Source organism: Echiichthys vipera, assembly GCF_963691815.1.
Source record: "Echiichthys vipera genome assembly, chromosome: 18".
NCBI lineage: Eukaryota > Metazoa > Chordata > Actinopteri > Perciformes > Trachinidae > Echiichthys > Echiichthys vipera.
Window position 1 is genome coordinate 16454432 of NC_139843.1, and position 27221 is coordinate 16481652.

General features: G+C 42.4%; 1 protein-coding gene across 1 annotated transcript in view; it reads left to right on the forward strand.

Moving 5' to 3' along the window:
* The first annotated feature begins 328 nt into the window (after positions 1 to 328).
* fam20cb (FAM20C golgi associated secretory pathway kinase b) overlaps positions 329 to 27221 on the forward strand; it is a 51016-nt gene continuing 24123 nt past the window's right edge. Inside the window, exons 1-3 of the mRNA XM_083932564.1 lie at positions 329 to 1605; positions 1814 to 1989; positions 5950 to 6028. Coding sequence (XP_083788690.1) covers positions 1094 to 1605; positions 1814 to 1989; positions 5950 to 6028 — 767 coding nt within the window. The 5' untranslated portion in view covers positions 329 to 1093. The remainder of the gene's footprint in view (positions 1606 to 1813; positions 1990 to 5949; positions 6029 to 27221) is intronic.

The following is a 27221-nucleotide window of genomic DNA, read 5'->3' on the forward strand; positions in this document are numbered from 1 at the left end:
CCAGGCTGTGTTTTGGCCAGTGGGAAGACGCCCTCTTCTTGCGCAGCTGGGATGTGCAGGGAGGATTTATTCCGAGAGGAATACAGAAGAGTGGTTATATGCTTCACATGGTCGCAGCCTCTCTCTCTCTCTCTCTCTCTCCCTCTCTCTCTCCCTCTCTCTCTCTCTCTCTCTCTCTCTCTCTCTCAGCCAATCTGCACACAGTGACGCTGCGCAAAGGCTGGATCTAGTCTTCTAGTCTTGGCTTCATCATCATATTTAACACACCCACCCAGATTCACACATGCTACAAGAGGTGCATTCACTTATCCCCCCCCCAGAACACCTAGAGGTTGTCCGGGCCTGCGGGAGGATCTCTATCTCCTGTTACCTGTGCAGTTTATTCCGCTGGCTCGCCTCGGGTGATTAGTCGGGACTCGATGTGACGGAAATTACGCATCGCCGAGGTGGATGAGAGCACACACTACTTTTCGGGGACTTTCCCGAAAAGCTTTTTTTTTTTTAATGTGAAGAGCTTGCACTTTCCGTACATTTCTTTTTCTTCCTCCGGGGCGAAGTCCCAGCTGATCCGCGGCTGCCGCTCTCCCCTCCCCGCCCCCCGGACAGGATCGAGAAGGTTGGATGGTGACACCGATGCGCGCCCTCGAACCTCTTGGACACGCACGTTTTAACGGATCGTTTCGCCCGCGTATCACAGCTGCTTTGGGATCCTACACTCACTTGTCCGCCGCTCTGTGTACTCCAGAGATCCTTGGTGTTCGACGGGGAAAAGCGTCATGTGGCTTGCGCAAATCCACCGTTGGTCCGAACCGACTCAACGTGTTTCACCTGGACGCTTGCGGATGATTTTGCGCTTCTGAAACCCTCCTGGACACCCGCGCGAACGAAGCAGGACTCTGATGTTGAAAATAAAAAAGGCTGAACACTGAATCCTTTACTCAAGACGGCAAGTGAAGATGGCTCCTACGTGTTTAATGTATATTTCATTAGATTGGCGTCCAGTCTAATAAACATCATCAGCGATGTAGTCAGCTTGTTCATCTGCGTGCTCATCATTTGCAGTAAATACTCACATCTGCTCAAAAGGGAGACCATGAAGATGATCCTCCTGCGCAAATTCCGGGTCCTGATCCTCATGGTGTTCCTCGTCGCGTGCTCCTTGCACATAATGATAGACTTGTTACCGAAGCTGGAGAGGCACGGCAACAGCGGCTGCTCTTGCTCTCACACGCCGAGCGAAGAGCCTCAGAGCTGGGGGAAGCAGGGCTGGCCTAACAAGCACACTCTGCGGATCCTCCAGGACTTCAGCAACGAGCCCAGCTCGAACGTTTCCTCCCACTCTCTGGAAAGGATCCCGGTTACAGGCGACAAAACGCAGGCTCTCAGGAGGCTCGAGCATCTCGGGCAACGCGGTGACAGGAAGAGACAGTTCATTCAGGACGCCACAGGGGCCAAAAACATGCCGGTTAAAGGTTCAAGGTTGTCTGCTCTCTATGACCATCCCTTATATAAAAGATCTCCGCCACCTCTGACAGACGAGGACACGCTGTTCAACGTCAACACGGACATCCGATTTGACCCCAAAGCTGCAGAGGATCAGGCATGGTAAAGCGTTTAGCTCATAAATTCAGTTTTAAAAAAAGCACATAGCATCTCTAATGCAGCCCAAGCTCTAAATAAACATTTATAGTTTGATCACATGTAAAGGCTTATAGTTTAGTTTCATGAACCCAATGGGCTGTTGCACAACACCTGTCACTATTTACATGAGACATCTGACATTCCTCTTTCTCCTCTTCCTCTCCTCATCCAGGAATACTGAAGGCACCATGGATGAGTTCGGCCCAACAGGGGAGCTGACTGCAGATTCCTACCCAAACTGGCTCCGCTTCCACATTGGGATTAATCGATATGAGCTGTACTCCAGACACAATCCGGTCATCGACGCCCTCCTGAAGGACCTGGTCACCCAGAGGATCACCAGCGTCGGTGAGTCACAAGAGTCATAAGACACAAAAGGGGGGACTGGGTGGCAAGAGCAGCCAGCAGGAGGGCTTTAGTGCACAGGTGGAGGTTCTAAATTACACCAAGTTGATACAGCAGGAAAGGGTTCTTTTAGGCTGACACAAGACATACATTTCCGGATGTGTTGAGGTGCAAAGATGAACAAATGTGTGTTAATGTTGGTGGCTGCTTGCCATATGACACTAGCTTGGGGTTAGATCGGTGACCCTGCTCTCGAGCTAGGCAGTCCAGTGTCTTGATCAAGGCCACTTGTCTACTGATGGAAAACAGATATTGGTTGGGCTCATGGATTAAACCTGTGTCATTTTGTCAATTCACTCCCTGGGTGTTTCTCTGTGCAGTGCTGAGGTTAAAGTTTAGTTTAAAGGTATGATAAAGTGTCACAGTGTTGCCAGATTTGACTGAACCCATGAGTCCATTTACATAAAGATCTTGGTCCCAAATACCTGCAGCTGAACAACAGTAAACACTTTATCTGAATAGCATTGTAACATACTCATATTGGACATATTGGGTTTGTCCTGTGGTGCTGGATATAAATTTGGCCCCTCAGATCCTCCGTATATTGTGTTTTCTGTGGCTAAATATGAGTGAAAAAACAAAAATGAAGCGTTCAGCACCTCCGGTCTTCTGTTTTATCGGTTTATTTAGGTGAACCCAAAAGCGTGGTGTCATTAAAAAATCATCTCAGAGTGTGACGATACGTCAATCTGTGAAAATAGTGAAAGTGAAAATATCGAACTTTAAGATTCCCCTTTATTTTTAAAAAATTTGCACTTTATATTTATTCTTTTTATTGTAAATGATAGACTGGTTTTCATTTAAATGTCTCAGTATTCAAATTTTCATCACATATTTGAGTTGCTTTTTATGAGTTGACTGATTGTTAATTTGACCCTGAATTGAATCAAACAAAATTGTATCGGGAAAGACTTTGTGATATCAGCAAATATTGTATCGTTGTCCAAAGAATTGATATGTGTATCATGATGAAACTTGTGATACAGACCGCTACCACCAAGCAGATTACATTATCTATGTAAATCATAAATAAGTCAGTGTGTGTGGTCCATACCTACTCTGTAAAGTGTCCTGAGATAACTTTTGTTATGATTTGGCACTATAATAAAATTGAGTTGAATTGAATTGAATTAAAATGTGAAAAGTCATGTCTAATATGAACATATAAGAAGCTTATACAAAGCCTCAACTTTGAAATTGAATATTAACTTTAAAAGACAATAAAGTTTCAGCCTATCTGTAACTTAAATCACATTACAAGCCCAATCAAAATACCAGGAGAGGAGAAATGGCCGACTGGTCTGCATCTATGCGCTATTGTGTGCCTATAATGTACATGGGTCTACTGGTTAAGAGTGAGAGGAGAGGTCCTGCTAAGTGATGGACAACTATAATGCTCCTCATTGCCACAGGCACTGACGACATGAACACACACACACACACACACACACACACACACACACACACAAATATGCATGAAGATGGAAGTGAGCTGCAGGCTATCGCACAACAGCGCTGAATCTGCTGCCTTATATGGCTGACGAAATAATAAAACACAATCTCCTTTCATGTATTCCCAAAAAGTGTCAGAGCAGAATATAACAGAATACCCGGGCTTGATGCAGATCAAACGGCAACGCATCACGGTTTGATTCAAATCAAATGCTGTGGCTCTTCATGTGATTGACAACACGGTGAATCCAGCTTTCTGCTGAAAGCCTCAAAGCTTGCGCTGCAAGTGCAAGTAGATACCTGACAGAGGCGATAATCCACGCTGGGACAGTTATATGGAATCCATTTCTGCTTTATTTTTTTTTCTTCTGGGGATTGGGATTCTTGGCCGGTCCAGCTCCCACATTCCAAGAGTGCTTGTCGACTCAAGGTCGCTGATCTTGCTGTCATTGTGAAGAGTTATTACAGATTTCAGGTTCATCTGCTAATGATGAGACTGAAACTGGCCTTTGGCAAAAGATTAAATGTTTTTCTGGGCGTAGGATTAGCTGTTCACAAAACTGACATCTCTTTCTGGTCACTAAAGGAAGGATTTCTTTCTTTCTTTCCTGTCTTTCTAGTCAAGATGTTCTCTGAATTTCCTTCCTCTTGCTTTCTGTCTCCCGGGCTGGGTGGATCGAGGAAGCAGTTCTCAGCGACTCTAGCCAGCTAAATACATGGTGGCTCAGTAATTACAGAGCCTTAACACAGGCCCGGGGCAGAATACCAATAGAAGCCAATAGCAGTCGGTTATTATCTAAACGCAAGGATAGGAGTTCTCGGATGTATTATTGTAAAACCTCTTTTGAGCAATGTTCATCCATGAAGACGTAGCGTGCAAAAGCAGCACATAAATGTTATTGCAGATGATAGTGAGAGTCTGTAACTTTGACGAGACCAAAAAGAGACAGAGGTGAACCTTTTCACAACATGAAATACTCGACAAATGCTGTTTGCTTACTGTGAGAGGTAGTTCAAATGAAACATTATTTTCATAGCCCCCTGTAAAATGCCTCCAAACATCCACAGAAACACTCAAACTGGAGCCGGTGAGGGGAGGCAGACATCGATCTTTTCACTTGTGATTTCTTTCTCTGTAAACATTTTTTTCTTGTCCTCCTGATTCCCATATGTAAAAATAAATGAGAGCATTGATTGAGAAGGTTGTTCTTTACAAAAGGCCACCAAAACACTGTTTTCGATCGATCAGCTGAAAAGAAAGAACAGGGACAGTGGCTGCTCTGCTCCTTTTTGCAAATTTCTCTGTATTTCAGCCCTGAATACAGTCCTCGCCCAAAACGCTGGGCCCAGTCTCACGAGTCCCACGAGCGCCTTTAGACTGCATTGTCATGTACAAAAAGGGAGAAAACATGAAGGATAGAAGGATGAATAGAAACACAAAGAGACAGAGAGAGATAGAGATGGGCCCTCCAGAGAATACACAGAGAGAGTAAACAGCGGAGGAACAGAGAGCGTCAGGCGAGCACTGGCTGTCCTTCACCCCCTCACTCTCCCTTTCCATCAAACAAACACTGTGACATCAGCGCCCAGTCTTTTCAGAGCACAGGCACAGGCACACACACACACACACACACACACACACACACACACACACACACACACACACACACACACACACACAGACACACACACACACACACACACACACACACACACATACACATACACACACACACACACACACACACACACACACACACATCTAGCCACAAGCTCATTTGCACAACTGTGTGCTTCACCAACATTGCAAAGGAAATGGATGTTTCAGGCTTCAGGTGTACAATGACATTGTACAATGTCTCGAATATGTGAAATCAGATCAAATGTCAGTCAAAATTGCAATACGTTTAATATAAACATAATATAGCTCTATTTATTGTGTGTATGAAGTTATGGTTAGTCTCTTATCTCTGAACTTTATGTATTTCTCCACACTTCTGGCCTGTTAATATGCTAAGTGGCTGCAGTTATTACTTCATTTAGAGGAAATTATAAAGTTGTTAAGCTTTTGTAAAAGTTTTTTGTTAGTTTTCCTCAGCTTTATCATTTCATTAAAGTGATTTATTCGGGAGAAACGTCAGAGATTCCATTGCCTCAGCCTGTGAAACGTGAGGATTTGTTTTCTTTGTTTGATTTTGAAGATACATTTTAAATTTTGAAGGTCGGCTAGGCAAACAAGCTAACACCACTAGCTAACATCTCGCTTGTCAAATTGGCCAATGTTTTGTGTGTTTGAAACCCAACTCTGGTGTTAGAAATTTCTTTCAAAACCACAAACTGTACACCTATGACTATTATTTCTTTGGTATAGCTACTACCATATAACAAATATTCATAGTGGCATCTTATAATATATCATTAACGGCAGTGTTGTCTGTTTCACTTCAACAGCAATGAAGTCTGGAGGCACTCAGCTCAAGCTCATCATGACCTTCCAGAACTATGGCCAGGCTCTCTTTAAACCCATGAAGTAAGTGTTGTATGTGGTCTATCCCGATATCTCTATTGTTCATCCGCTTAAACTGCCCTCTCATCCCTCCTCCTCTACCAGTGTGAGGTCCACCCTCTTTAAGAAAAAGCAATCTCTTTCATATCATGTTAAAGCTTGAGTGCCATTTCACTAGGCAGCTTTCTACCTACAATGACTTCCTTTTGCGCATCCCACCACCTACTCATTCTCCTCACAGCATCAATCTCATTTCCTCATTCTCCTCTCTGGCTATATCAAATTGCTTTCATTTCAGCACAACCTTGATATTCGACTGAAGGCCGACATCTTGCTGCTCTGTCAGAGCTAAATGTTGAGTAGGCATTTCCCCTCACAGGGCTTTCAGGTCACACGACACATCCTTCAGTGGCCATGTTGGGGGTCCTGTGTCGTTTTTATAACTGATTCATCCGATGAGTTGTGTAACACGTGATTTGCTTGCTTGTTCGCTAATGTAGAACCCAATAGCCATTTGCGAGTGGTGTGCCTCTGTGGATGTTCAGTCAGCCAATTACTTTGGTCCGGTCTCTGGACTGAAATATTTTTGGTGCCCATAGGATGAATCTTAATGACTTGATGATCCCCTGGCCTTGTATGTTAGGCCACTATCAGGTTTGTGGTTATATGTCTCAACATCTGTTGGCAGGATTACCATGAAATTCGGTACACACATTCATGTCCCTGTTAGGATTAATTGTAATAATGGTGGTGATCCCCTTGACTTTTCATCTAGCACCATCAATAGATCAACGTCTTTACTTGTCCGTTACTTTTGTTAGCGTTAGGGCTGGGTATCATTTAAAACATCACAAAACTAGTACTAGTACTGCTAAACCAATACCAATAGAGTGAATGGAAGCACCTCCGCACGCTAAACTGCTAACTCCAAATTTACCACACTACAGACTGTTTGGGTTTTAACTGCAGCAGCAGTGAGCCAGTCACACGCCACATTAAATAAGAATGCTTGCGCGGATTGGTTATAAGCATAACCAGTAGTCATATGTTTCTAGATCTGGAGAAGTTTTGGTAACCAGCCTTAGTAGCGATCACATTAAATTTAGATAGTGAACGAGGTACACATTATACCTGTTAATCATCATTGTTTTAGCTTTGCACCACTGTGCGTAAGTGCAGCCTCACAGAGATCCTAGCATGACTGTAGACTCTTGTCATCTTATTACATTTGCCACATATTAGTTACGGTAATGCAAAAAAAAAATCCATCTGAAAAATATAAAAAAATATCCAGTTTTTGTTTTTATGTAGTTTAGTGTTTTGGGCAAATTAACAGCTAAGTTTAAGGTATACTTTAGTGTATGTTTTTCTGGCTTTGCGCCCAGCCGTGACTATAGGCAGCAGCCTCTCAGGTTTCAGTTTTGTTCATCCAGGTTAGGTTACATTTTATATCATTACTTTTCTGTAGCTATTTCTCTGTAATGGTGCCAGGTATAATTGCTGTGAGCTTTGTGATCCAACACCCCTGTTCCTTGCCTCATCCCTCTCTGAATCCTATTATGAGTTGAGACAATCCAACCAGTGAACTTCAGATCATTATTAATGTCTCACACAGAGAGGTGAAAAGGAGCGAAAGCATCACTTTCTTTTCTTTTATACCTAAGCTTACCTTGGCACCCCCCCCCCCCCACACACACCCACACAGTTGTAAAAACTGCCCCACTGGCACAGTAGATACTGTGTATTATTTGATTAATTCACATTTCCTTTATCCACGCTGTCATATTTAGACGATAACGCATCCCAAGAGAAGTGCTCTTTGCTCCTAATCCCTCCTCGATTGGTGGATTTAAATGTCGCTCGTCCTTTGTTATGGTGATTGTAATTTAATTGTGGGTTAATGGTTTTCTACACAAGACTGTTGTCTGGTCCCTGCATGTCAGCGTAGAGGCCAGGGTTAAGCCTGTGGATGATAGGTAGCGAGGTTTTTTTTCCGTGGGAGGAAAAGCTATTCAGAGACTGTTGTAATTACTGCTTCATTCGTACCACACTAACTCAGGCCAAACGCAACAAGCCTGAAATCAATCTGACAGGTTGGGAAACGGAGAGTTGCGAAAGAGGTGAGAGGGGAGCAGGGATGGGAAAGGAGAAGTGCAAGAGAGGAGGGAGGAGAGGTGAGGGAGCAAGGGCTAGAAAAGATAGGAGGGTAAGGATGAAGGACAGACGAGGAGACGTGGGCAGAGAGTGTTGTCAATACACGCGCAGAGTCAAAATCCACAGATTATCTCGGTGCACTGCCTTGAATCTGAACCCAGATGGAAATGTGAAATGGCATTTTCCGGGAAAAAGCACGGGGTGATGGGGTTGGATGCAAATCTGTTGCTTTGACAGTTGTGGTTGTCAGAGCCACCATGATGTTTGATAATCCTGAAAAACAGCAAGAATGAAAGGGGTGGCGCGTGTGTGTGTGTTTTTGTGTGTGTGTGTGTGTGTGTGTGGTGATGGAGGGGTATTTCATTTCCTCCTGCTTCAATGAACTTGACTTTAACAAAATAGGGCAAGCCATTCTGGCATGTGTGTGTGTTCATTTGGACTGCAATCAAGGTCTTGACATATTCGCAGTGTCATTTCCGCTACATATATGATTTTCCTTGCAGAGATCACACATGCGAACGCACAGACACACACATACACACACTCCACTTAACACCCAACATCATCTCCTAGTTCCCAAATCTGCTGGTGTGTTTCCACATGGTGCATCAAAGAGACAGAGGCTGAGAGATCAAAGACTTCTCCGGCTGTGCTCTTCTGCTTGGCTCCTCTCAACTCTAATGCAAATGTGTTCCAGGCAATCAGGCAGTGAAGGCAGGCAGGCATGCGGTGTCTGGGTAACGATCGACCCCTCAAACCATCCATATCTGTGGAAACCTGCACTCTCGCTGCTCTGCTCTGCTGTCTCTCTCTCTCTCTCTCTTTCTCTCTCTCGCTCTCTCTCTCTCTTTCTCTCTCTCTCTCTCTCTCTCTCTCTCTCTCTCTCTCTCTCTGTTTATCGGTTATCCCTCTGTTTCTTTTTTATCCTGAGTGTTCTTTGTCCTTCTTGCCCCCATCTTCGAAATGCTGTTTGTTTTTGTTTTGTTTCTTTTTTCTCAAAGAGAGAGAGAGATAATTATCGGATGCAATGGTCGGTGCCTCTGTTTTGGCAAGTAAAGTAAAACACACCTCAGCATGATGTCAGTATATATGACAGAGATTGAATCCGCCTTTACTGTATTGAGACACCACAAAATGGCTTACAGTACCTGTCCACTATGATGCAACATGGATGAATCAGCGCACTGAGCTGCTGTCTGTGGGCCTGTTTTCCAGACATGGAATAAACCCACTCTTATTCAGTGGGATCTAACTCAAGGCGTGTTTTGCAATCTTTAAGACCACAGGTCTTGTGAGATCAGAGAAGATTTGAGCAATGCCACTAAATAACGGCGGCTGATGCCCAGCCCTGTGTGGCTTGAGCAGACAGATAAAAAACATAATGGTTGTACTTTCTGTCACCACATTGTAACCTAAATGAATCTGAGTTTGATGACTAAGCTCAAATAGGACTGAATTAAACCTAAAATTGTGGCGTTTCCATAGTTCCCGTGAACAAACACTTTTCACAGAATTTTCACATAAACCTTGAACATTTACAACATATAGGCCTTTAGAAGATAAGGGTTAGGGTTACCTAAAAGCTAGAGTTTGTGTCCCTGAAGTTTCAAGCCAAACCACAATGGTTTTTTTAAACAACTCGTTTTGGTGCCTTAACTTAACTGTCACCTTCGGTCGCCTAAACTTATCCATGGTCACGTACCAGTCGGCGTTTTACGTCGTTAAATAGAACGTCACATTTCATAATAAATCATATGGAAGTTTTCGTTAGATATATATAAACTAGTTGATGAGAATACATTGCAGACTAGGTTAACTGTTGTAGTCGCAAAAAAACCTGCAAGTCCTGCTAAATCATAGCGCACATTTGCTCAAAACTCACACTCAATTTGATGCTTTGGTGCCAAAAAGGGTCACCAATTACAGTACGGCTGTTCTACCCAGCAGCTAGGAGAAAATTGCTATAGCTGAGACCGTATTTGGGGTCCTCTGTTGTGCTGTGTAAAAAAAACTTTCTACTCTTTGAAAAGGTACACTCCCTTTGGGAGGACCACTCCAGCAACAAAGCATTTTGTACTTTCAAAAGCCTACCTTCAAGCTCAAATAATACTATTACACATAATGTGCCTTTTGCTGTCAGACACGTCCATGTACCTTTTACTGCATTAAAAGGGTATGCATGCAAGGGACACCAAAAGAGCCCCTTAAGGACCACCAAGAACCTTTGTTACAAGCGCCTCTGCGGGCTGACATAGACCTGTGCCATATGGTGTGTTTGAGTCCCAGCTGTAGCATTGTACTTTACAGTACTTTGAAGAGTGTCTGTGTAGAGAACACAGTTATTTTTTTAGTGTTATATATTGTTATGTATTTATTTCTTTGTCACTTTCTGTCTCTCTCGTTTTTTCTTTTTGTCTTTCTGTCATTATGACTTAATGCTGGTGTAAAACCGGGGAGACATGATTGTAATATTTACAGTGAAAATTGTCTCAGAGCGCACAAAGCCCATTAGATGATGAACGCAGATGATGAACGAGGGAAGGCAGGGGAAGGACTGATGATTGATATAATGATGGTCTTCCGTTCCTTCTCGCTTCCACTTAATTGTATCGCTTGTCAATCAGCCGACTGTTGGCTCAGTCACGCGCAAATCAATCCAAGTATTCCTAGAAGAGATATCTGCTCTTTCCACTGCTCCTCCCCACTGAGCGATCTATATCTCTGCTGAGTCGGGTCCATGAGTAATTTTTGATTGACACGTCGGGGAGACAAGAGACGGGAGTCACATAATGTCACCTCATTTGTGTCAATGACATATTGACAGCAGCGCAAACAACAGCCTGGAGGAAATGTCTGTGTTAAATGTGAAATATAAGTGGGAAATTGGCTGCGTAGAAGAGTTGTATGTTGTTTCATCAAGCTACATCAGCCGTGGGAGGTGACAGAATAAGATTGAGGGAGCTTTGTCTGGAGATTGGGAGGGCATGTCTCAACAAAAACCCTTATTATCCTTACTTAAAGCTGCCCAGAGTTGTCCTCAAACAAGGCAAAGACTGCGAGACTGATAAAAGAGAGGACAATTCAATGATTGTTCCTGTGTATTGCCGAACACAAGGATGTCAAACAGACTGACTCCTCTGTGGACAAACTTACATTTTTGCCCCCTCACTTTCTGTATATATTTTGTCCGTTTGGTGGTTTGTTGTCAGCATGTGTGCATGTGCGCTTGTTTGCTGTGTGATATTGTATTCACAAGGTCTCCTGTGCCAGTGCTTTGACTTTGAGTCGGGAAATAAAAGGATGAACCGCCTCAGGACAAGTCAGTCAGAGCACAGATGATGAGTGCAGCTCTGTTTGGAAATAGAGGAAATTCACAGCAGCACAGTGGCAACCACGTTAACCCCCAAACTGCTGGCCCAAAAAATCTGGAAATGGTGCAAAACACACTCGAGCAGAACATTTGAACCGTGAACTAAAGTATTTAAGCGCTATCACCAGAATAACTGGATATACAGCACATATTGTGATTAAACCCTTTACTGTGTGTGCTTAGCACATCCATGAAATCAACTGTGAATAAATTAGCATACTTTAAATGCTTTTAATTTGAGTAAAGGTTGTATATATATAAACAAGCACTTTTTATACATTCAAATCAATCACAATTATCACTGTATGCACAAATAAACACATTCTCTTCCCCAGCCTTGAATGAACTTACAAGAACTTGAAATGCAATACAGCCTGCACATTCTCCACATCATGAGTACTCATCATGAATAATAGCAGAATATTATAATCGCCTGTAAATGCACCGGCTGACCTCAGGATATGTCTATGTTCAATTGCTTTCTGTTGTATCGGTTTTGTACGTAGAGAAAAGAGTTGAATAATTTATCTGAAATTACAACCACAGAGAGATGTGTTATTTAGCAGCACATACGGCTCTGCGCTGCTCTCTGCTTAATGTTTTGACTGTTCCCCCCTATGTTATAATTGTTTCACCAGGGTATTATTTGTGCTGAAGGAAAATTGTCGGAGGAACAGAGAAATAAAGTGTGTTCAAGTATTCAGTTTAAAAGAAATACTCACACAAGCACATGGAGTACAGTACACACACACACACACACACACACACACACACACACACACACACACACACACACACACTGGAGTGCAGAATATGAACAAATGGAGCCCTGAGGCTCAGTTATCTGACCCCTTACTGTCTTCCCTGCAGATACTCTAACACACTGCAGGCCACCAGGATCATGTAGAGCACAACCACACTGTGTGCCCCCCTGTGTGTGTGTTCGCCTGTTAAAAGATGAGATGGAGGAACATTTGGATGAAACAAATATATTAAAATACACCCTGATGCTACAGGAGCCTTAGATATGTAACATATTTTAATTGGCTGCACTGGCACTGGATACCAGGCCGAATACACCTGTATTCATCCCTGATGAATGGTGAAAGGGGTCTGCAGTAGCAGAGCAACATTGCTAGAGGATGCTTAAAGGACATACATGTCATAAAAATGGTGGAAAACAGATGTAATTTGCAAATCAAAGTAGGGTTGGACAATTGGACCAGTTTGCCAGATTCACATGGTTTGAATAGTGCCTTAAATGAACCTGCTCATTTTCATTCTCAGCAACTAAAATGATCAATATTGGACAAGGTAATACCATAGGGTATCAATGCAAACTGTATTATTCAGTGGCCCAGTTCCCACTAATCATTGCTTTTTATTCAAACAGATTGTCAAGGCCCTAAACATAATTATATTCTATTAAGATAGAAAAGTGTTTTGTCAGTAAATTGTGCATTGACTAAATGGAAGGCTTTTCACTGGCTCCTAAAGACTACAACATAAACCACTTTTTATGTACGTAGAAAACATATTCCATTTTATTATAAGCAGGACAAAAATAACTTCTTCTGGCTCGCTGTGTTGAATGAATTTTATGTGCTGAATTAAAAGCGGTTATGGACCTATTTACCAAGCAGCTTTGAAATACCCCGTAATTAAAAATAAAGGGTGAACTGGCCCACTCTGATAATCATCTCCAAATGTGGGGCTGATGTGGTTATGGTAATGGATGAGAAGTGCAGACTTATTGCCCAAATGTACTATAGAAAAACATGCTATGAGCATGTAATAACAGAAGCTTATGCAAATAATCTGTGGTCTAGTGGGGATGGTGAAAAAACTGTAGTAATCTGTTAATGTACCGTTGGCATTCAGCCATCTACAGTAATCAGCCATCAGGATTCATGTAGAATGTAGATATTAGTAAGTAATGTATTCTACCACACATTGCCAGTTTTAATCAGTGTAGATGATTAGCAAAATCGTTAAGTTTGACATGTCTGTTAGAGAACATCCACTCCTTTTCTTCTATTTATTTGATTTTATTAAACAATGTATGCATATGGTGGTGTGTTCTTTATACTTTGACACATTTCTTAAGATTAGATTGGAAAAATTGCAATATGCCGCCTCACTTTCAGTATTGCAATATATTGCAAAATTTTGAATTGTAACCCCTGTTTCATGATACGTATCGTATCGCCATATTCTTGCCCTATTGTGTGTGAGCGTCACTGTTTTGCTGCCACTTCTGATGAGTTTGGACATACAGTTGTAGGACACAGAGAGTGTTCAGATGTCTTTGTCTTTATGTGCTGATCTGTATGTGCGTGCTCATGTGCGGGCCTGTGCATATTAGCACCACTTGGCAATGATACTGTTGTGGAAAATTCCACGCGGTCTTCGCTCAGGCTTTCCAGGAGCAGAAATGTCTTTACGATATTATCAGTCAACTGCCCCCTTCAGGTAAATGTTATCAGCTCTAATGCAGTGCTGAAGGAACGATAACACAGTGTTGCAGCCAGCAGAAATGACAAGCCAGCATCCAATCTGCATATCAAAGCCTCTGCTAAATTCCTCTGCCATCTGTGTTTGTGTGTGTGTGTGTTTGTGTGTGTGTGTGTGTGTGTGTGTGTGTGTGTGTGTGTGTATGTGTGTGTGTGTGTATGTGTGTGTGTGTGTGCGTGTGTGTGTGTGTGTGTGTGTGTGTGTATGTGTGTGTGTGTGCGTGTGTGTGTGTGTGTGCCAAATACATGCATTTTAAACGCTATGCTGCCATTTCTCTGTAGGCTCAGAGGCAAGTCGTTCTTGGCCTGTCACAGTTGCAGTTCATCCCTGATAAACTCGTTCATTGTTTCTGAGATATAATAATAAAAAATAAGCTTAATTACTTGTCCATAAAAATCTCATAAACCTGATCCAGCTCTGACTTTCTGTGGGACTGCAGGCCTCAATACCATCTGTCATCTTGTCTCTTTGCTTTGAAGGAGCTGTCGCTCAAACGCAGGCTTTACTCTCTGTCTCGACACAGTACACCTCAACAGCTGATGTGACAATCGCGGCAGACATAGACTCATCTGGCCTGGGCCCGGCCCTCCGCACTGCCATTCTTGTTGAGCACCAGATGCTGAAAGCAGAGGCACAGAGGGTGTTTCATGACTGGAAATGAGCTTTTTATCTCTACAAAGGGTCAATGAACAAGGCGATTGTAAGGCAGTGTCATGTGTCCTGTATTTGGTATTGTATACTTGAACTAAGTGGAAACACTGGCCTTTTTTTTGCTCAGGTTACAAACTGAATATTCACAAGGCTTAAAAAAAAAAGAACCTTATCATCGTTTTTGACAACTTTAAAGGTCCCATATTGTAAAAGTGAGATTTAAAATTATACAGCAGGTTGAGGTGCTATATAAATACTGTGAAAGTATCAAAATGCTCAATCCACAGAGAAATGCACAGTCTGTATTAAGACTGTCAAAGTGTGACCTTAAGCAAGCCGTCAGGACTTCTGTAGAGTTGTGATGCCAAACTATGCTATATATAGGTAGAAAGTGCAGCTACCTTGCTATTACATTCAGTGTGTTTACAAGCACTGCAGCAACCTGAAAATGGCCTTACCTTGGTTAAGGGAATAATCAGATTATCTAAGTTCCCCCCATTTACATGAGCGGGGGAGAATGGGAAAATGACAGGAGTAACTCTACCTCTAGTACAGTAGGTGTCGCTCCGCCATCATACAGCTGGTCGGAATACACCTTTTTCTTTCGGTTCACCTTTCTCAAAATAACAAGTGGCCGATATTTGGACAGAATTACGTCAGAAATGGGTCTTCTTGGTAGTGATGTTACTTGCCACGGCAAAGTCCTCCCTGGCTTGTGTTGTTGTTGTTTTTTTCACGTTGTTTCCGGCGCCATTGCTTCCTGGTTTATTCTATTTCTGGATCAAAAGCTACTGCCGCGGAGTGGGGAGGGGGAGTTATAACCCACGGAGCATGCACATTTGCAAAGCACGATATTACTCCGGGTAAACTGTTTACATGCATGAGAACTCTGATTACTAAACAAGTTAGCTAGGTCTGTAAACCGGGGTATGAAAACCCTGATTACACCCGGGGTACGGTGTTTACATGAGGTTTGAGAAACTGGGGTATTGCCTTAATCTGAATATAATCGGGTTTTTAAACTGCATGTAAACGCACTGACTCATTCCCCAGCTGTAATTACTCTACAGGGGTGCTTAGAGTGGTGAAGAACTGGAAATACTGACCAATCAGAGGTACTAAAACTTATTGTTTCAAACAGAGTTTGAATACAGGTGTATTCAAACAGACAGTATGAGAAAAGTAATGTGTTTTTTTGACATTAAAACATCTAGACATGTTCTAGTTGAAACCTAAAATATCAGGGTGAACCTGAAAATGAGCATGATAGGAGACTCTTATCATCCCATTAGCATGTTGACTTATTATTTTTTCATATTATTTTTTCCTTTACTTCTGTGCTTAAGAGCGTGTAGCATTCAAACCTTTGCATTTTATGAGTTTTGTTTTTCTGTAGTTCTTCTTGAGACATTTTCACGTCTTATAAATCAGCACCACACTTGTCTTGGAATAATCATTTTCACTGATTGTTCTGACCAAATAAACTTATAATGGTTCCCAGAGTTTGATAAAACTGCTCCCAATGTGTCTGGGGTGAGAGTGCTGTTAGTCTCATTGATGGTGAAGGGAGAATGTGCTTTGATTAAAAGAGAGTTGTTGTGAATGGGGCTAAAAAACAAAAAGTGAACCGGTGCGTTCACTTTTCTTGATCTGAGAGCTGAGATGCCCTGAAGAAACAGCCATGCTCTGTGGTTCACATACATGTGTCTGTTATCCTGTCGCAGGCCGAGACAGCTCTCGTTTTTACAGAAATATCCAGCGTTTTATAGTTTGGCGGAGCTTCAGTCTGGTCTGCAGAGCTTCTCCTGTGATCTTCCTCCTTACTCTCTGTCTTCACCTTCACCAGCCATTAAAGCTTCCCATCTCTTCATGCTGTCCTGGCGGCAGAAACGGATCCCTTTTATAAGCTGTAGTTAGTGTGAGGGAAAACACCTTAGGGGTGATCATTAGACTGTAATAAAGCAGGAGGTAAAATACCATGTTCGCCCGTCACTCTCCAACATTCCTGATTGTCAGGTTTAATTATAGCACTGCAAGGTCTGTCGCATTTTTTTACTGCATTTATCTCATTTCTTCAACTCACCCTCCACCTCTCCCTTTCAGCAGATGGACACTTAGTCTAATTAGGCTTCCCCCCGCCCCCCCCAGAAGAATTGCCCTCTGAGGGGGGGCGTTCAGGAACGTGGTATTATGAGAGCATGTTGTGATAGGTAATTAGCAAACAGCAGAGCAGCGACTAAGGTTATTGTGGGAAAGAGGTTGTGTGAACCACAGCTGTCAGCGCGCTGGCTATGGTATAGATGGGGATGAAACAACATCTGTTCCACACTGCTGCATAGTGTATGAGCTTGATTAAAGTAGAAAGCTCTGCTCAGACAATTCAATATCTGCATACCCCCCCTCCAAGCTTCACTGAAGAAGGAGGTTGGGTAGTCAAAACAAGTGATGCAACCAACCTCAGATTGGAAGATTAAAAAGCCATCCACAACGCCCAAGTCCCAACATGAATTGCTGCCTGACATGAAACCGGATGGAAAAGGTTGCATGCACTGTATCAGTCAGACTCCACTCAAACACCTCTGGTTGTCTCAGAGTTGAGCATAATTTAAAAGTGGTGAGAGCATGTGATTAGTTTCACTTGGGATGTGCAGCTTAAGTGGAACGATAATATACTCAGACTGAGTTGCCTACTTGTTTTATTGGCACACTTTAATTTTAACTGTGCATAACAATTCTGTTTCATTGCAGTTTAAACTTGCTTTATTGGCATGAGATGCAAATGTATTCATTGCTAAAACAAAAACATCAATAACCTAATAGATTATACATGGACTCAAATAGCAAGCATTATGTCATGTGACAAAGATGATAAAGAATACAATAAGGCTTTATCTTCTCATCTAAATTTACTGAAGATAAAATGTGCATATTTTTTATATGTGTGCAGACTGAAGGCAGTTTTAATTTATGTTATTAGCCACTGGGGGCAGTGCAACAAGATGTAAACACAACATTGAAATATTATCACCTTGTACAGCAGATATGGCTAACATGTTAGCAAGCAGTGTTTTTTTGATACATCCAGCAGACAAGGAGTATCATTAGCACTCATTTTGACTCATTTTTCTTGCCCCCCTACACATTGTGGCATCATTTGCACCTAAAATAACACTAGCTTTAACACTAAAATTCCTTAGCTAGGCTAACTAGCTAGCCTATAACAGGACTAGCCTGCAGCTTAAACATTTCTCTCTTACATTACAGTCATTTAGCTGATGCTTTTATCCAAAGTGCATTCAACCACGGAGATACTACCCAAAACATCAAAGAACCATGTGAGTACATACTTTTTAAATGATACTGTGAAGCTGTTAGCAAACAGTTGTCTATTTACACCTCCAGCAGATACAGAGAAGCGTTGGCATTCTTTTGGAGTCATGTCTTTTCCACCTTTTAGCTCGTCTCCTTTTGTTTCCACCAACTCCTGAGGGGACATATCTGTCTCTCCAGCTGCTAAATGCTCCACTGTGGTCACTAGCTAGTTGTCTGCACAGCGTATAGGTCTTTCAGAGCTTTTTCTGAAAGAACACCATTTTTGATTAAAACCGCACTTTCCGGTGATAATTCTCTGTGGGACTGTCACTCATAATCATTTTCTCATCACTTACACAAAATATTGGCACATATCAGTGATTTTTAAAACAATCCATTCCGATGAGAATGTCAGTTTCCGCTAAAAGAAGTACAAAAAAACGACAGTAGGATTATTTGAATGTTGGGAGTGTTTCAGCCCCATACCATCTCCCCAGTCCTCAGATTATTAATGTCAGTGGGGTGTGGATAAAGAAAGGATAAAGAAAAGACCATATGGTCGGGCTCACCAAAGGATTATGATTTGTTGTTGTTCGCAAAAGAGAGAGAGGGAGAGGGAGGAAAAGTGACTTCAGCATTGTTAGGCCCGGCGAGGAGAAAGCAGCTTGGCAAAATGGCACGGATTAGTGTGCTGCGAGAGCTTTCCTACCAAATGTGATGCTGTGCTGTGTGTTCAGTTAACTCAGTGCAGCGTTGGGGTGGGGGGAGGGGGGAGAAGGGGGGGCATCCATGGTGTTTGTCCAGCGCTTATTCAAATATGAGCTTTGGAGTCTGAGTTCTTGTCCAAGCACGAGCTGACTTCAGAGGGGGCGTGGCTGTCACATAATTCAAAGTAATGATCCGGGAAAAATCTTAGCCCAGCGTCTGGAACGGGGCAGGGCTTTCACCTTTAATTCCACACGTCCTCCCCTAATTCTGTTCATGAACAACTCAAGCAGGCACTTAAACATGCAGCATGCACTATCCACAACACTCCCTGTCCTAAATACAAGAGTACAACTTGTAATTTATTAGTCAGTCTGAAGAGGGGCTTTCACATCTGTCATGGTGTGTAAAGGAAACATTAAAAGCAGTTTGTCTGAGCTCTCAGCCAATATTCACTCCTTTATTCCACAGTACAATAATGGAAGAGCTGCAGTTGAGTGCAACAGACTTAAGAAATATTAAATATGCAAATTACATTGGTCTACTTCTTTACCATGCTTTTTTATTCCCTGAATAACATGTGCATGCATCTGTGGTGTGTACATCATTAGTAAATATTGCTAGATGCAACTAAGGAACTAAGCTGCTGCTGCATTTTTTTAAGTAGAAACCCAAAATACAGATATGAAACTGAAAATCCGCATAATATGGGACCATTAATATTTGTTGTACAGCCTGATCACACTTTGCCAACAGCTCATTTAATCAGAACGATGCATGTTTATCTTCCTTTGCTTCTCATCCTCATTCATCGCTTTTATTCCAAATTCACCTCTCTGCTTCTTTTCTAACCCTCCCAAGGCCATTTCTTGCTTCTCTTTTCTCACCGCGTCACTCCTTTTCACCGTCACTCCTTTTCAGCCGCACCTCTTTTCCTTTGGTCTCGGGAGAGTAGAAAAAACGAGAGGCCAGCGCTGTTCTCCCTCCTTCCGACAGCACTTTGGTCTTCTCATTTTCTTCTGGTATGATATGAGTGATTCAGCTGGGAGAAACAAGCTCACTTTACTCTGTCCCTTTAGTCCTCTCCTGTGAGTTTCTTTCCTCTACTTACTCTCGCAGCCCTGCCTGGAAAATCTGAATCTGTCGTTTAACGTTCCTCCTCTCGCAAAACTTGTTTTTCCCTTCTCATAATGCCTCCCACACGGTCCTTATAAATACATAACAAGGTCAGTGTTGTATTGTACTTCCCTGCAGCGTCCATCCGTTCGGCATCCTCTCGCATTTGTGAGGTTATAATGACGGTGCAATACAAAAGAGGTTGGAGGAATAAGATTATGGTCTTATGAAACAGAACAACTGACTCATGGTGTTAGTGAGATCTGATTAAGTTTGTCGCTTTTTGTTTTGTGGTTAAATCTCCTGGATACCTTCCTCATTCCATCTGATTTGTACTCTAAGTGTTTTGGTTTCTTCACCCCCCCCCCCTCTCATAATTTATTTCTATCTCTATCTATCTCCATCTCTCTATTTTTCCAGCAGCACGGAAGCCTCCCCTCCCTCTCTCTGCACCCTCACCATACTACAGTACTCTTATGGCTCCAGGGTTTCCCTTTGTGTATTTATAGGCACTGGGTCCTGTTTTCTATCTGCTCATCAACAGCTACGTTGTACCCCACCCATCAATTTACCATACTCAACCCTTGGATTTCAGGACACCACAGGCCCTGGCTGCAGTCACTCACAGCTCAGCACACTTTGATGCCGGTCGTACCCATCTCTCATTTGCTGATTTTTTACTAAAGTGTTCCGAAATCCCTTGATTTGTGTCTCACTGAGTCATGTTTTTTTTTTTCACCACACAGTTTTTATTATTTCTTCCCCCCCCCCCCCCCCCCCCCGCCCCCCCTCTCTCTGCTAACCCACTTTTGGGGGTTTCTCGTAGTAGCTCTGAGACTCTGAGGCCCTGGCTGCCCATCAGTGGTTCCCTCCAGAAACAACGGAAGAATACTTAAATGCTCCTCTCCTCTGTTCTTGTCTTGTGTGTATTACTTTGGCTACAAGGCGTGAACTGTGATCCGCAGAGATTTGTGTGTCATAAATCAGACCTACCGGAGCATGCTGCCAAATCACATCAGTGCGCATTTTTACACAATCTGTGTTTTTGCTTTCGCAATAGCCTGAATCAAAAGTGGAAACACAGAAGCACACAAGTTAGATCCTGCTACAGTGGCATGCCACCGCCTTCTTAGCCAGGCGGCAAAGTGTATAATTAGACTAATTGTCTCAGCAGTAAATTTCAATCCAGACATGAAAGAATTTTATTTTCGGGGGGGGGGGGGGGGGGTTGCATTACTAATTACTCACATAGTTTCAGCCCATGTTTGAAGCGCTGGGACAAGACATATGTTTCATGCCAGACGCAGTGGTGGATGGTGGGTAATTTTAAGCTGGGATTGATTAAAGTAAAACTCACAAGTTATGGCACAGTTAAATTAAATTGTGCTCAGCAGTCACACAAGAGAGAGAGAGAGAGAGAGAGAGAGAGAGAGAGAGAGAGAGAGAGAGAGAGAGGGAGAGGGCAAGAGAGAGAGAGACAACGTGGGAGGCAGACAGGATGAAGTGCTGCCTGGCAAAATGAGCTACTTCAACTGGATTTAATGGGACGTTGCTAACGGATGTATGGATGGTTTATCCTTTCATGTCTAATTCAGCTCCACTCTGTCCTCATTGTCAGCCATGTTGAGTGAGGTGAGGGACTACAGGTGAATACAGGCGGGATTATTTCATCCCATCCTAATGACATATTAAACATCCTGTAAACAGGTTAGTACATTTTCCATCAAAATGCACAGGTTATTGCACATTACAAGCATTTTTGTAAAAAATATCAATGAATATTAATGCAGCTGTTGTTACACATTTAAAAGGAACTGTTTGACATTTTGGGAAATACAATTGTTCGCTTTTTGCCAAGACTCATAATGAGAAAATCAATACCACTTTCATGTCAGTACTAAATATGAAGCTAGAGCAAGAGCCCATTAACTTAGCTTAGCTCAAAGACTGAAAATGAGGGGAAACAACTAGCCTGGTTCCTTCAAAAAGCAACGCTAAAGCTAACTAATTAGCAAACCAAAATGTACCTACAGTCAGTTATAGTTTAACAGGGAGGTATTTGGTGTAACTGTCAACTAGTGATCATTAGAGGTGTTCATAGGTTTCTTTTCAAACCTTGCTATGCTAAGCTATCCATACTCATGCTGTTGCTGAGAGTGGTATCAATCAGTGCGTTTACATGCACATCAGTAACCCGAAAATGGCCTTACCCCGGTTATTTGAAGTTTCCCCAGAATACACGAGCGGGGGTGTGATGTGAACATAACGAGAGTAACTGGACCTCCGGTACAGTAGGTGGTTCTCCGCCAACATACAGCTGGACTGAATACAGCCTTTGTCCGGTTTACCTTTGTCAAAATAACAAACGGCCGACTTTTGGACAAAATTACTACCGAAATGGGTCTTCTTGGTAGAGATGTTACTTACTGTTGCGAAGTCCTCCCTCAGTTTAAAGGTAACGCTTTATTATTTTTCAGCGTCGTTGCTTCCTGGTTTATTCTATTTCCAGGTCAAAAGCCACTGTCGCGGAGTGGGGAGCATGCACAGACGATAAAACCCACTAGAGCGAATAATTGGGTTCTCTAGGTCTGTTAACCGGGGTATGAGAACCCAGATTTTACGTGGGGTATGGTGTTTACATGCTGTTTAAGAAACCGGGGTATGCCCTTAGCCTAATTATAATCAGGTTTTTAAACTGCATGTAAAATCACTGACTTATATATTCAAGTTTTTGACTTTTCATGCTGATTGTTCTTGAGTTTTACCAAGTGCCTGTTCAGAATGGGCCGATTACTCCATGACATTGTTGCGTCCCCTAGCAATGCTAGTATATGCGTCATTTCCTAACAGCTAGCTATTTGGGACCACGCTATTTCCTGGTACAAAAGCGTTCTTTCTAAAAAATGACATCACTAATGCTTGTTTGAGTTTGCTGCAATTTAGGGTCTCCGATCTCTCTTTATTCATCTGTTCTTGAATGTACTGTAGCGAGCGTAAGTGAGCAATCTGTACCCAGCATTCCTTGGGCCCTCAGCAATACACCCGCCAAGTCGATCGGATGAACATTTGTCGAGAAAAGGAAAGGACTCCTTCCATTTTAGATACTCAAGAACAGAAAAAGACGAATGTCCCAGAAACCAGGCAAATTCTTGATGTCATATATTTATCATCCATTTATGATAGATACTTGACAAGAGGAGACTTATTTATGATGCAGCCATACAGTATAGATCTATCTGTATGTTAACCTGGGCTCCCACATTAATAAACAGCCATGGGTTCAGATGGGCTGAGTTTATGGTGATTAAAAGATGTCTCTAAAATAGCACTCTTGATAAGTCAGTACATAGCCAGCCATCTTTGTGTTTTTTTTTTTCTTTCTTTCTTTCTTTCTTTCAAGTCCAAAGCAACAGGAAATGGGGAAAATCCATTAGCTGGGTGGTTTTAGCCTCCTTGCCCCCCAACACTGTACTTCAGTAGAGTGGAAGCGTAGTCCTGCCCTGTGGGCCTGCATGTCAAGGGTAGAGGAAATGGCCGAGCATTAATGGCAGCTTTGATTACTCTCCTGTCACTAATGTAGCCGACATGAAAGACAAGGAGAGGAGAGGGATGACTTCAGCCTCAATCAGAAGCAATCTGATGGCATCTACATGTAGCCGGCCATTTGGAGCACACAGAAAGGCTCTGGGGGGCACACGCACATTATCCAATCATCACAGACCTCCTAGCACACACCTGTCATCCATATAGCTGGATAATGGTTAGTTACTAGGGAAGTTACGGGATCTCCACTCTCATCTTTATCCTTCATCCCCCCTCTAAAGTCAGAAGGATATCTGTGCTGCAGTTTGCGATAGGCTGTAGGTGCATGGCATGAAGCTGCGCATGGCTGTAGACACAATGGGTGTGTCAGTGAGTCATACAACCTGCTCTAAGACATGTTCAGAGCCTAGGTATGTTTGATTTTGTGACTGTGTGTGCTCACATTTGAAAGAGTTTACACTGCACTTGTATTTGTGTAATGTAATGTAATGTAATGTAAACAGGACGACACACATGATTTCTATAGAGACCATAATGCCTCATGGGAGTAGAATATATGACTCTGTTTAAGATGAATAGTTGGTGCTTTTTTTTTGGGTCTTCTGCTTTTGGCTGTACTTATCCTATGTATGTCAGTCCCCTGGTCTTAATGTCATGGATAAAATTAGTTGATTAATCAATTAAAATGAATCACCGGCTATTTTAATAATTTCACTTAATCGTTAATTGCTTTTCTAGTTCTTGCGCAGTAAATTTTACATTTTTTTGCGTTATGGACTTTTTGTCTAAAACCCATGGGATCTGGGAGATTGTGATGGGCATTTCACTGTTATCTGTTCTTTAATATGAACTATTATTGTAAATACGTAGGCATACATTTCAGCCATGAAAACCGTGGTATGTATGAAAAAACATCATTTATTTTTTTTGATTGGGATTTGCTTCTATCTGCAATGTAATTTATCAACTCACCAACTGTGGTATTTTGTCTGTTGCCCACTGAGGTTTATCTCAGCCAATGAGATTATTTCTGGCTCCAGAGAAGCTCTGGCTCCTTAAAATGTTTGGATAACCAAATTTCCAATTTGCCATATGCATGTCCCCAAGGGCAACGGTGTGTCATATAAAACCTGAACATGTGCTCAAAGTGCAGACATGTTATCTACCCAGTTCACAATGGTAACCTGTGCCCAGTGGAGCCATTTGTGTGTGAGAGTAACACAGAAGCACAGCATGTACTGTTCCTGCTTGCACATAAAACATAGAGGTGCATATAAACCCCCGAGGTGCTGTTTTACAAAAAAAACCTCTTGTGATTTAATTGAAAGGAAATTAAAACACTTGAATTGAAATGGTTTCACTCAATTTATTTAGGGAAAAAAAGATATAACAGATAATCATGAAATTGCACTAGACTTCATATTTATGTGAAAATACACCCATCATATCAGTTGCAAATTATGGCTGCTATGGAGAAGAACACGCAGTCCCCTCTAATTCAGATGCTGTAATTTGCCCAAATTATTGATGCTGGCAGAAAATGTTCTTAGTGCGCCGGAATGATGAATGAAAACCCAAGAAAAAAATACAAAGCTGTCTCCTAAATAGCAGTGAGAATGCACTCGGCAAAGTTGTCTGAACCTGCTGGGAAGAGAATCTTTCCTTTAGAAAGAGTCTAATTTTCATGGCACCCGTTTGATATCAAAACTTGGATGATGTGTTTCTTAATTTGAACTTTTTATGATTGTCTTTATCAATGTTTTGAATCAAAACACATTTAAGAAAGACATTGTAAGTGATATACAGCCTGTAAATGCATTTTAAATGACCTTAGGCACTTTATGACAAAGTTAATAATGTGAGACTGGACCCTCGTGAACTACAAACCATTAAACCATATTGTGTCACGCTGCTGAACTGATTGACTCCGCTGTGAAGTTCTGTGCTATGTACCAGCGTTGATCGGCCATGTCCAGCTGTTTCCAGACTGCTCTGGCCTCGGCCTCTCTCCTGGGGAAACATGCTCTTCACAACAGCATAAAAACGTGTATGTGTGTGGGAGATGGCTGGGAGCTCGTGTGTGTGTGTGTGTGTGTGTGTGTGTGTGTGTGTGTGTGTGTGTCTCTGTCTGTCTGTCTGTGTATGATTTGAAATTTTCCACCTGCTCACTCAGCATCAAACCTCACTGGAAATAGCATTTCTTGCAGTTCACATCGCTCTCTCTCACTGCTTCTCTTGCCTGCTCCCCAGTCACAGATGTGGATGTGACTCACCTGGGTGCTTTTACTCTGTGCCTGGAAGTTCATTTAGTGTCAGCGACGGACTTATTGACTGGAGTCTGCACAATGGCTACAACATATGTCTGCGAGACTGCCGCCTCCTCTGGAAATAAATCTGCTCTCAACAGAAACATCGCTGCCATTCTCTCCTCCTTTCATTCCCTTCTCATAATTCTATTAGCACGTCCTATTCAGGAATGGACTGATAAGTTGGCGGCACAATGAAGCTGCGCGATGGAGAGGTTCTGTTGGGGTTTGGATGGCACTGGCCTGTATGATGTTTCAGAGAGCCGTGGCTTTGTTCTCGGTAGTATAGACTCTAGCAGACACAGCACAGTAAGCTGAAGTGAAAGCTCGGGGAGATGCTTGATGAGCTTAGGAAAGGCCTGTGTCTTTGCTGGGTAACTTTGATGCCATTAATGGCACAATATAACATTTTAGGTGTGTGTATGTCACTAAAATGCCTTTTCATACACATGAATGAGCAAACCTAGAGAGATATATGCCAGTTGAATAGCACATCCATACATCTACGCACGCTGTGACACAGACTAATCTGTGATGCCTCAGACAATATATGCATGTACTTGAAACCAATTGCTGAGTAATATATGCAGCACTGTTCAACAGGGGAACAATTTTGACACAACACAGAAACCTGAAACCTCCAGCTCACAGCAAACTGTCAAAACACAGTCATCATCGCTGTCAGCCACTGACAGTTACAAGCTTACAAACAACAGAAATTAATAAAAGATGCAAACTACACTTACCATTCTGATACAACTGCTAGGCATTGATTTTCCTTGATATTGAACATATTCCTCATCTGAGTCTGGGTCTGAATGACACTGGGTCCAGGACACAAAACTACAAAACTATAACTCGTAGACTGCTAAGGTTAGTTCCATGGACAGGCAGCTCAGGCTCCATGCCTCCTGACTGAGGCCGGCTCAACATGTAGGCCTATGGCTGATTCTCTCCGATATGTTTAGTAATCTTGATGAACTTCTTTTGAAAGCTCGGGCCTGCTCGTCAACCTGCGGTAGAAGCTAGAAAGTGGTTACAGAAGAGTCTCAAGCATGAGCAGCAGAGGGCGGGGTGAGGCCAGATGCAACATTTGTCAATAAGGGAGAAACAGTAGATGTGCTTCCAGCTCCATCTCTGAGGTTTTTTTTATTTTCTATGTGGGACATCCATGTTAAACTAAATATGAATCATAGCAGGGTAGTTTTGATATACTTTAAAATAATAAATAAATAAAATATGTCTGGAGTGGGACTTTAAAACCTAATTGTGTGTCTTGTCGATGACACAGATTATAAAAAAGGTATTTCCTGGAATACATGCTGCTCCTGCCTTCTCTCACGTAATGTTGCTTTTGTGTTACCTCTTAAGTTTCTTCCTCCTCTCCTGTCCTCTCCTCTCCTTCCTGCATTGTGTCCACCAGGATGCAAGCTCGGTAACGCCAGGCCTTCATGGTAATACCTCCTAATAAATCCATTGCACGCTGCGAGAGCAAAAGGGCGGATGAGGGGATTGAGGGAAGGAAGAAGAGGAATTGCGACAAGAA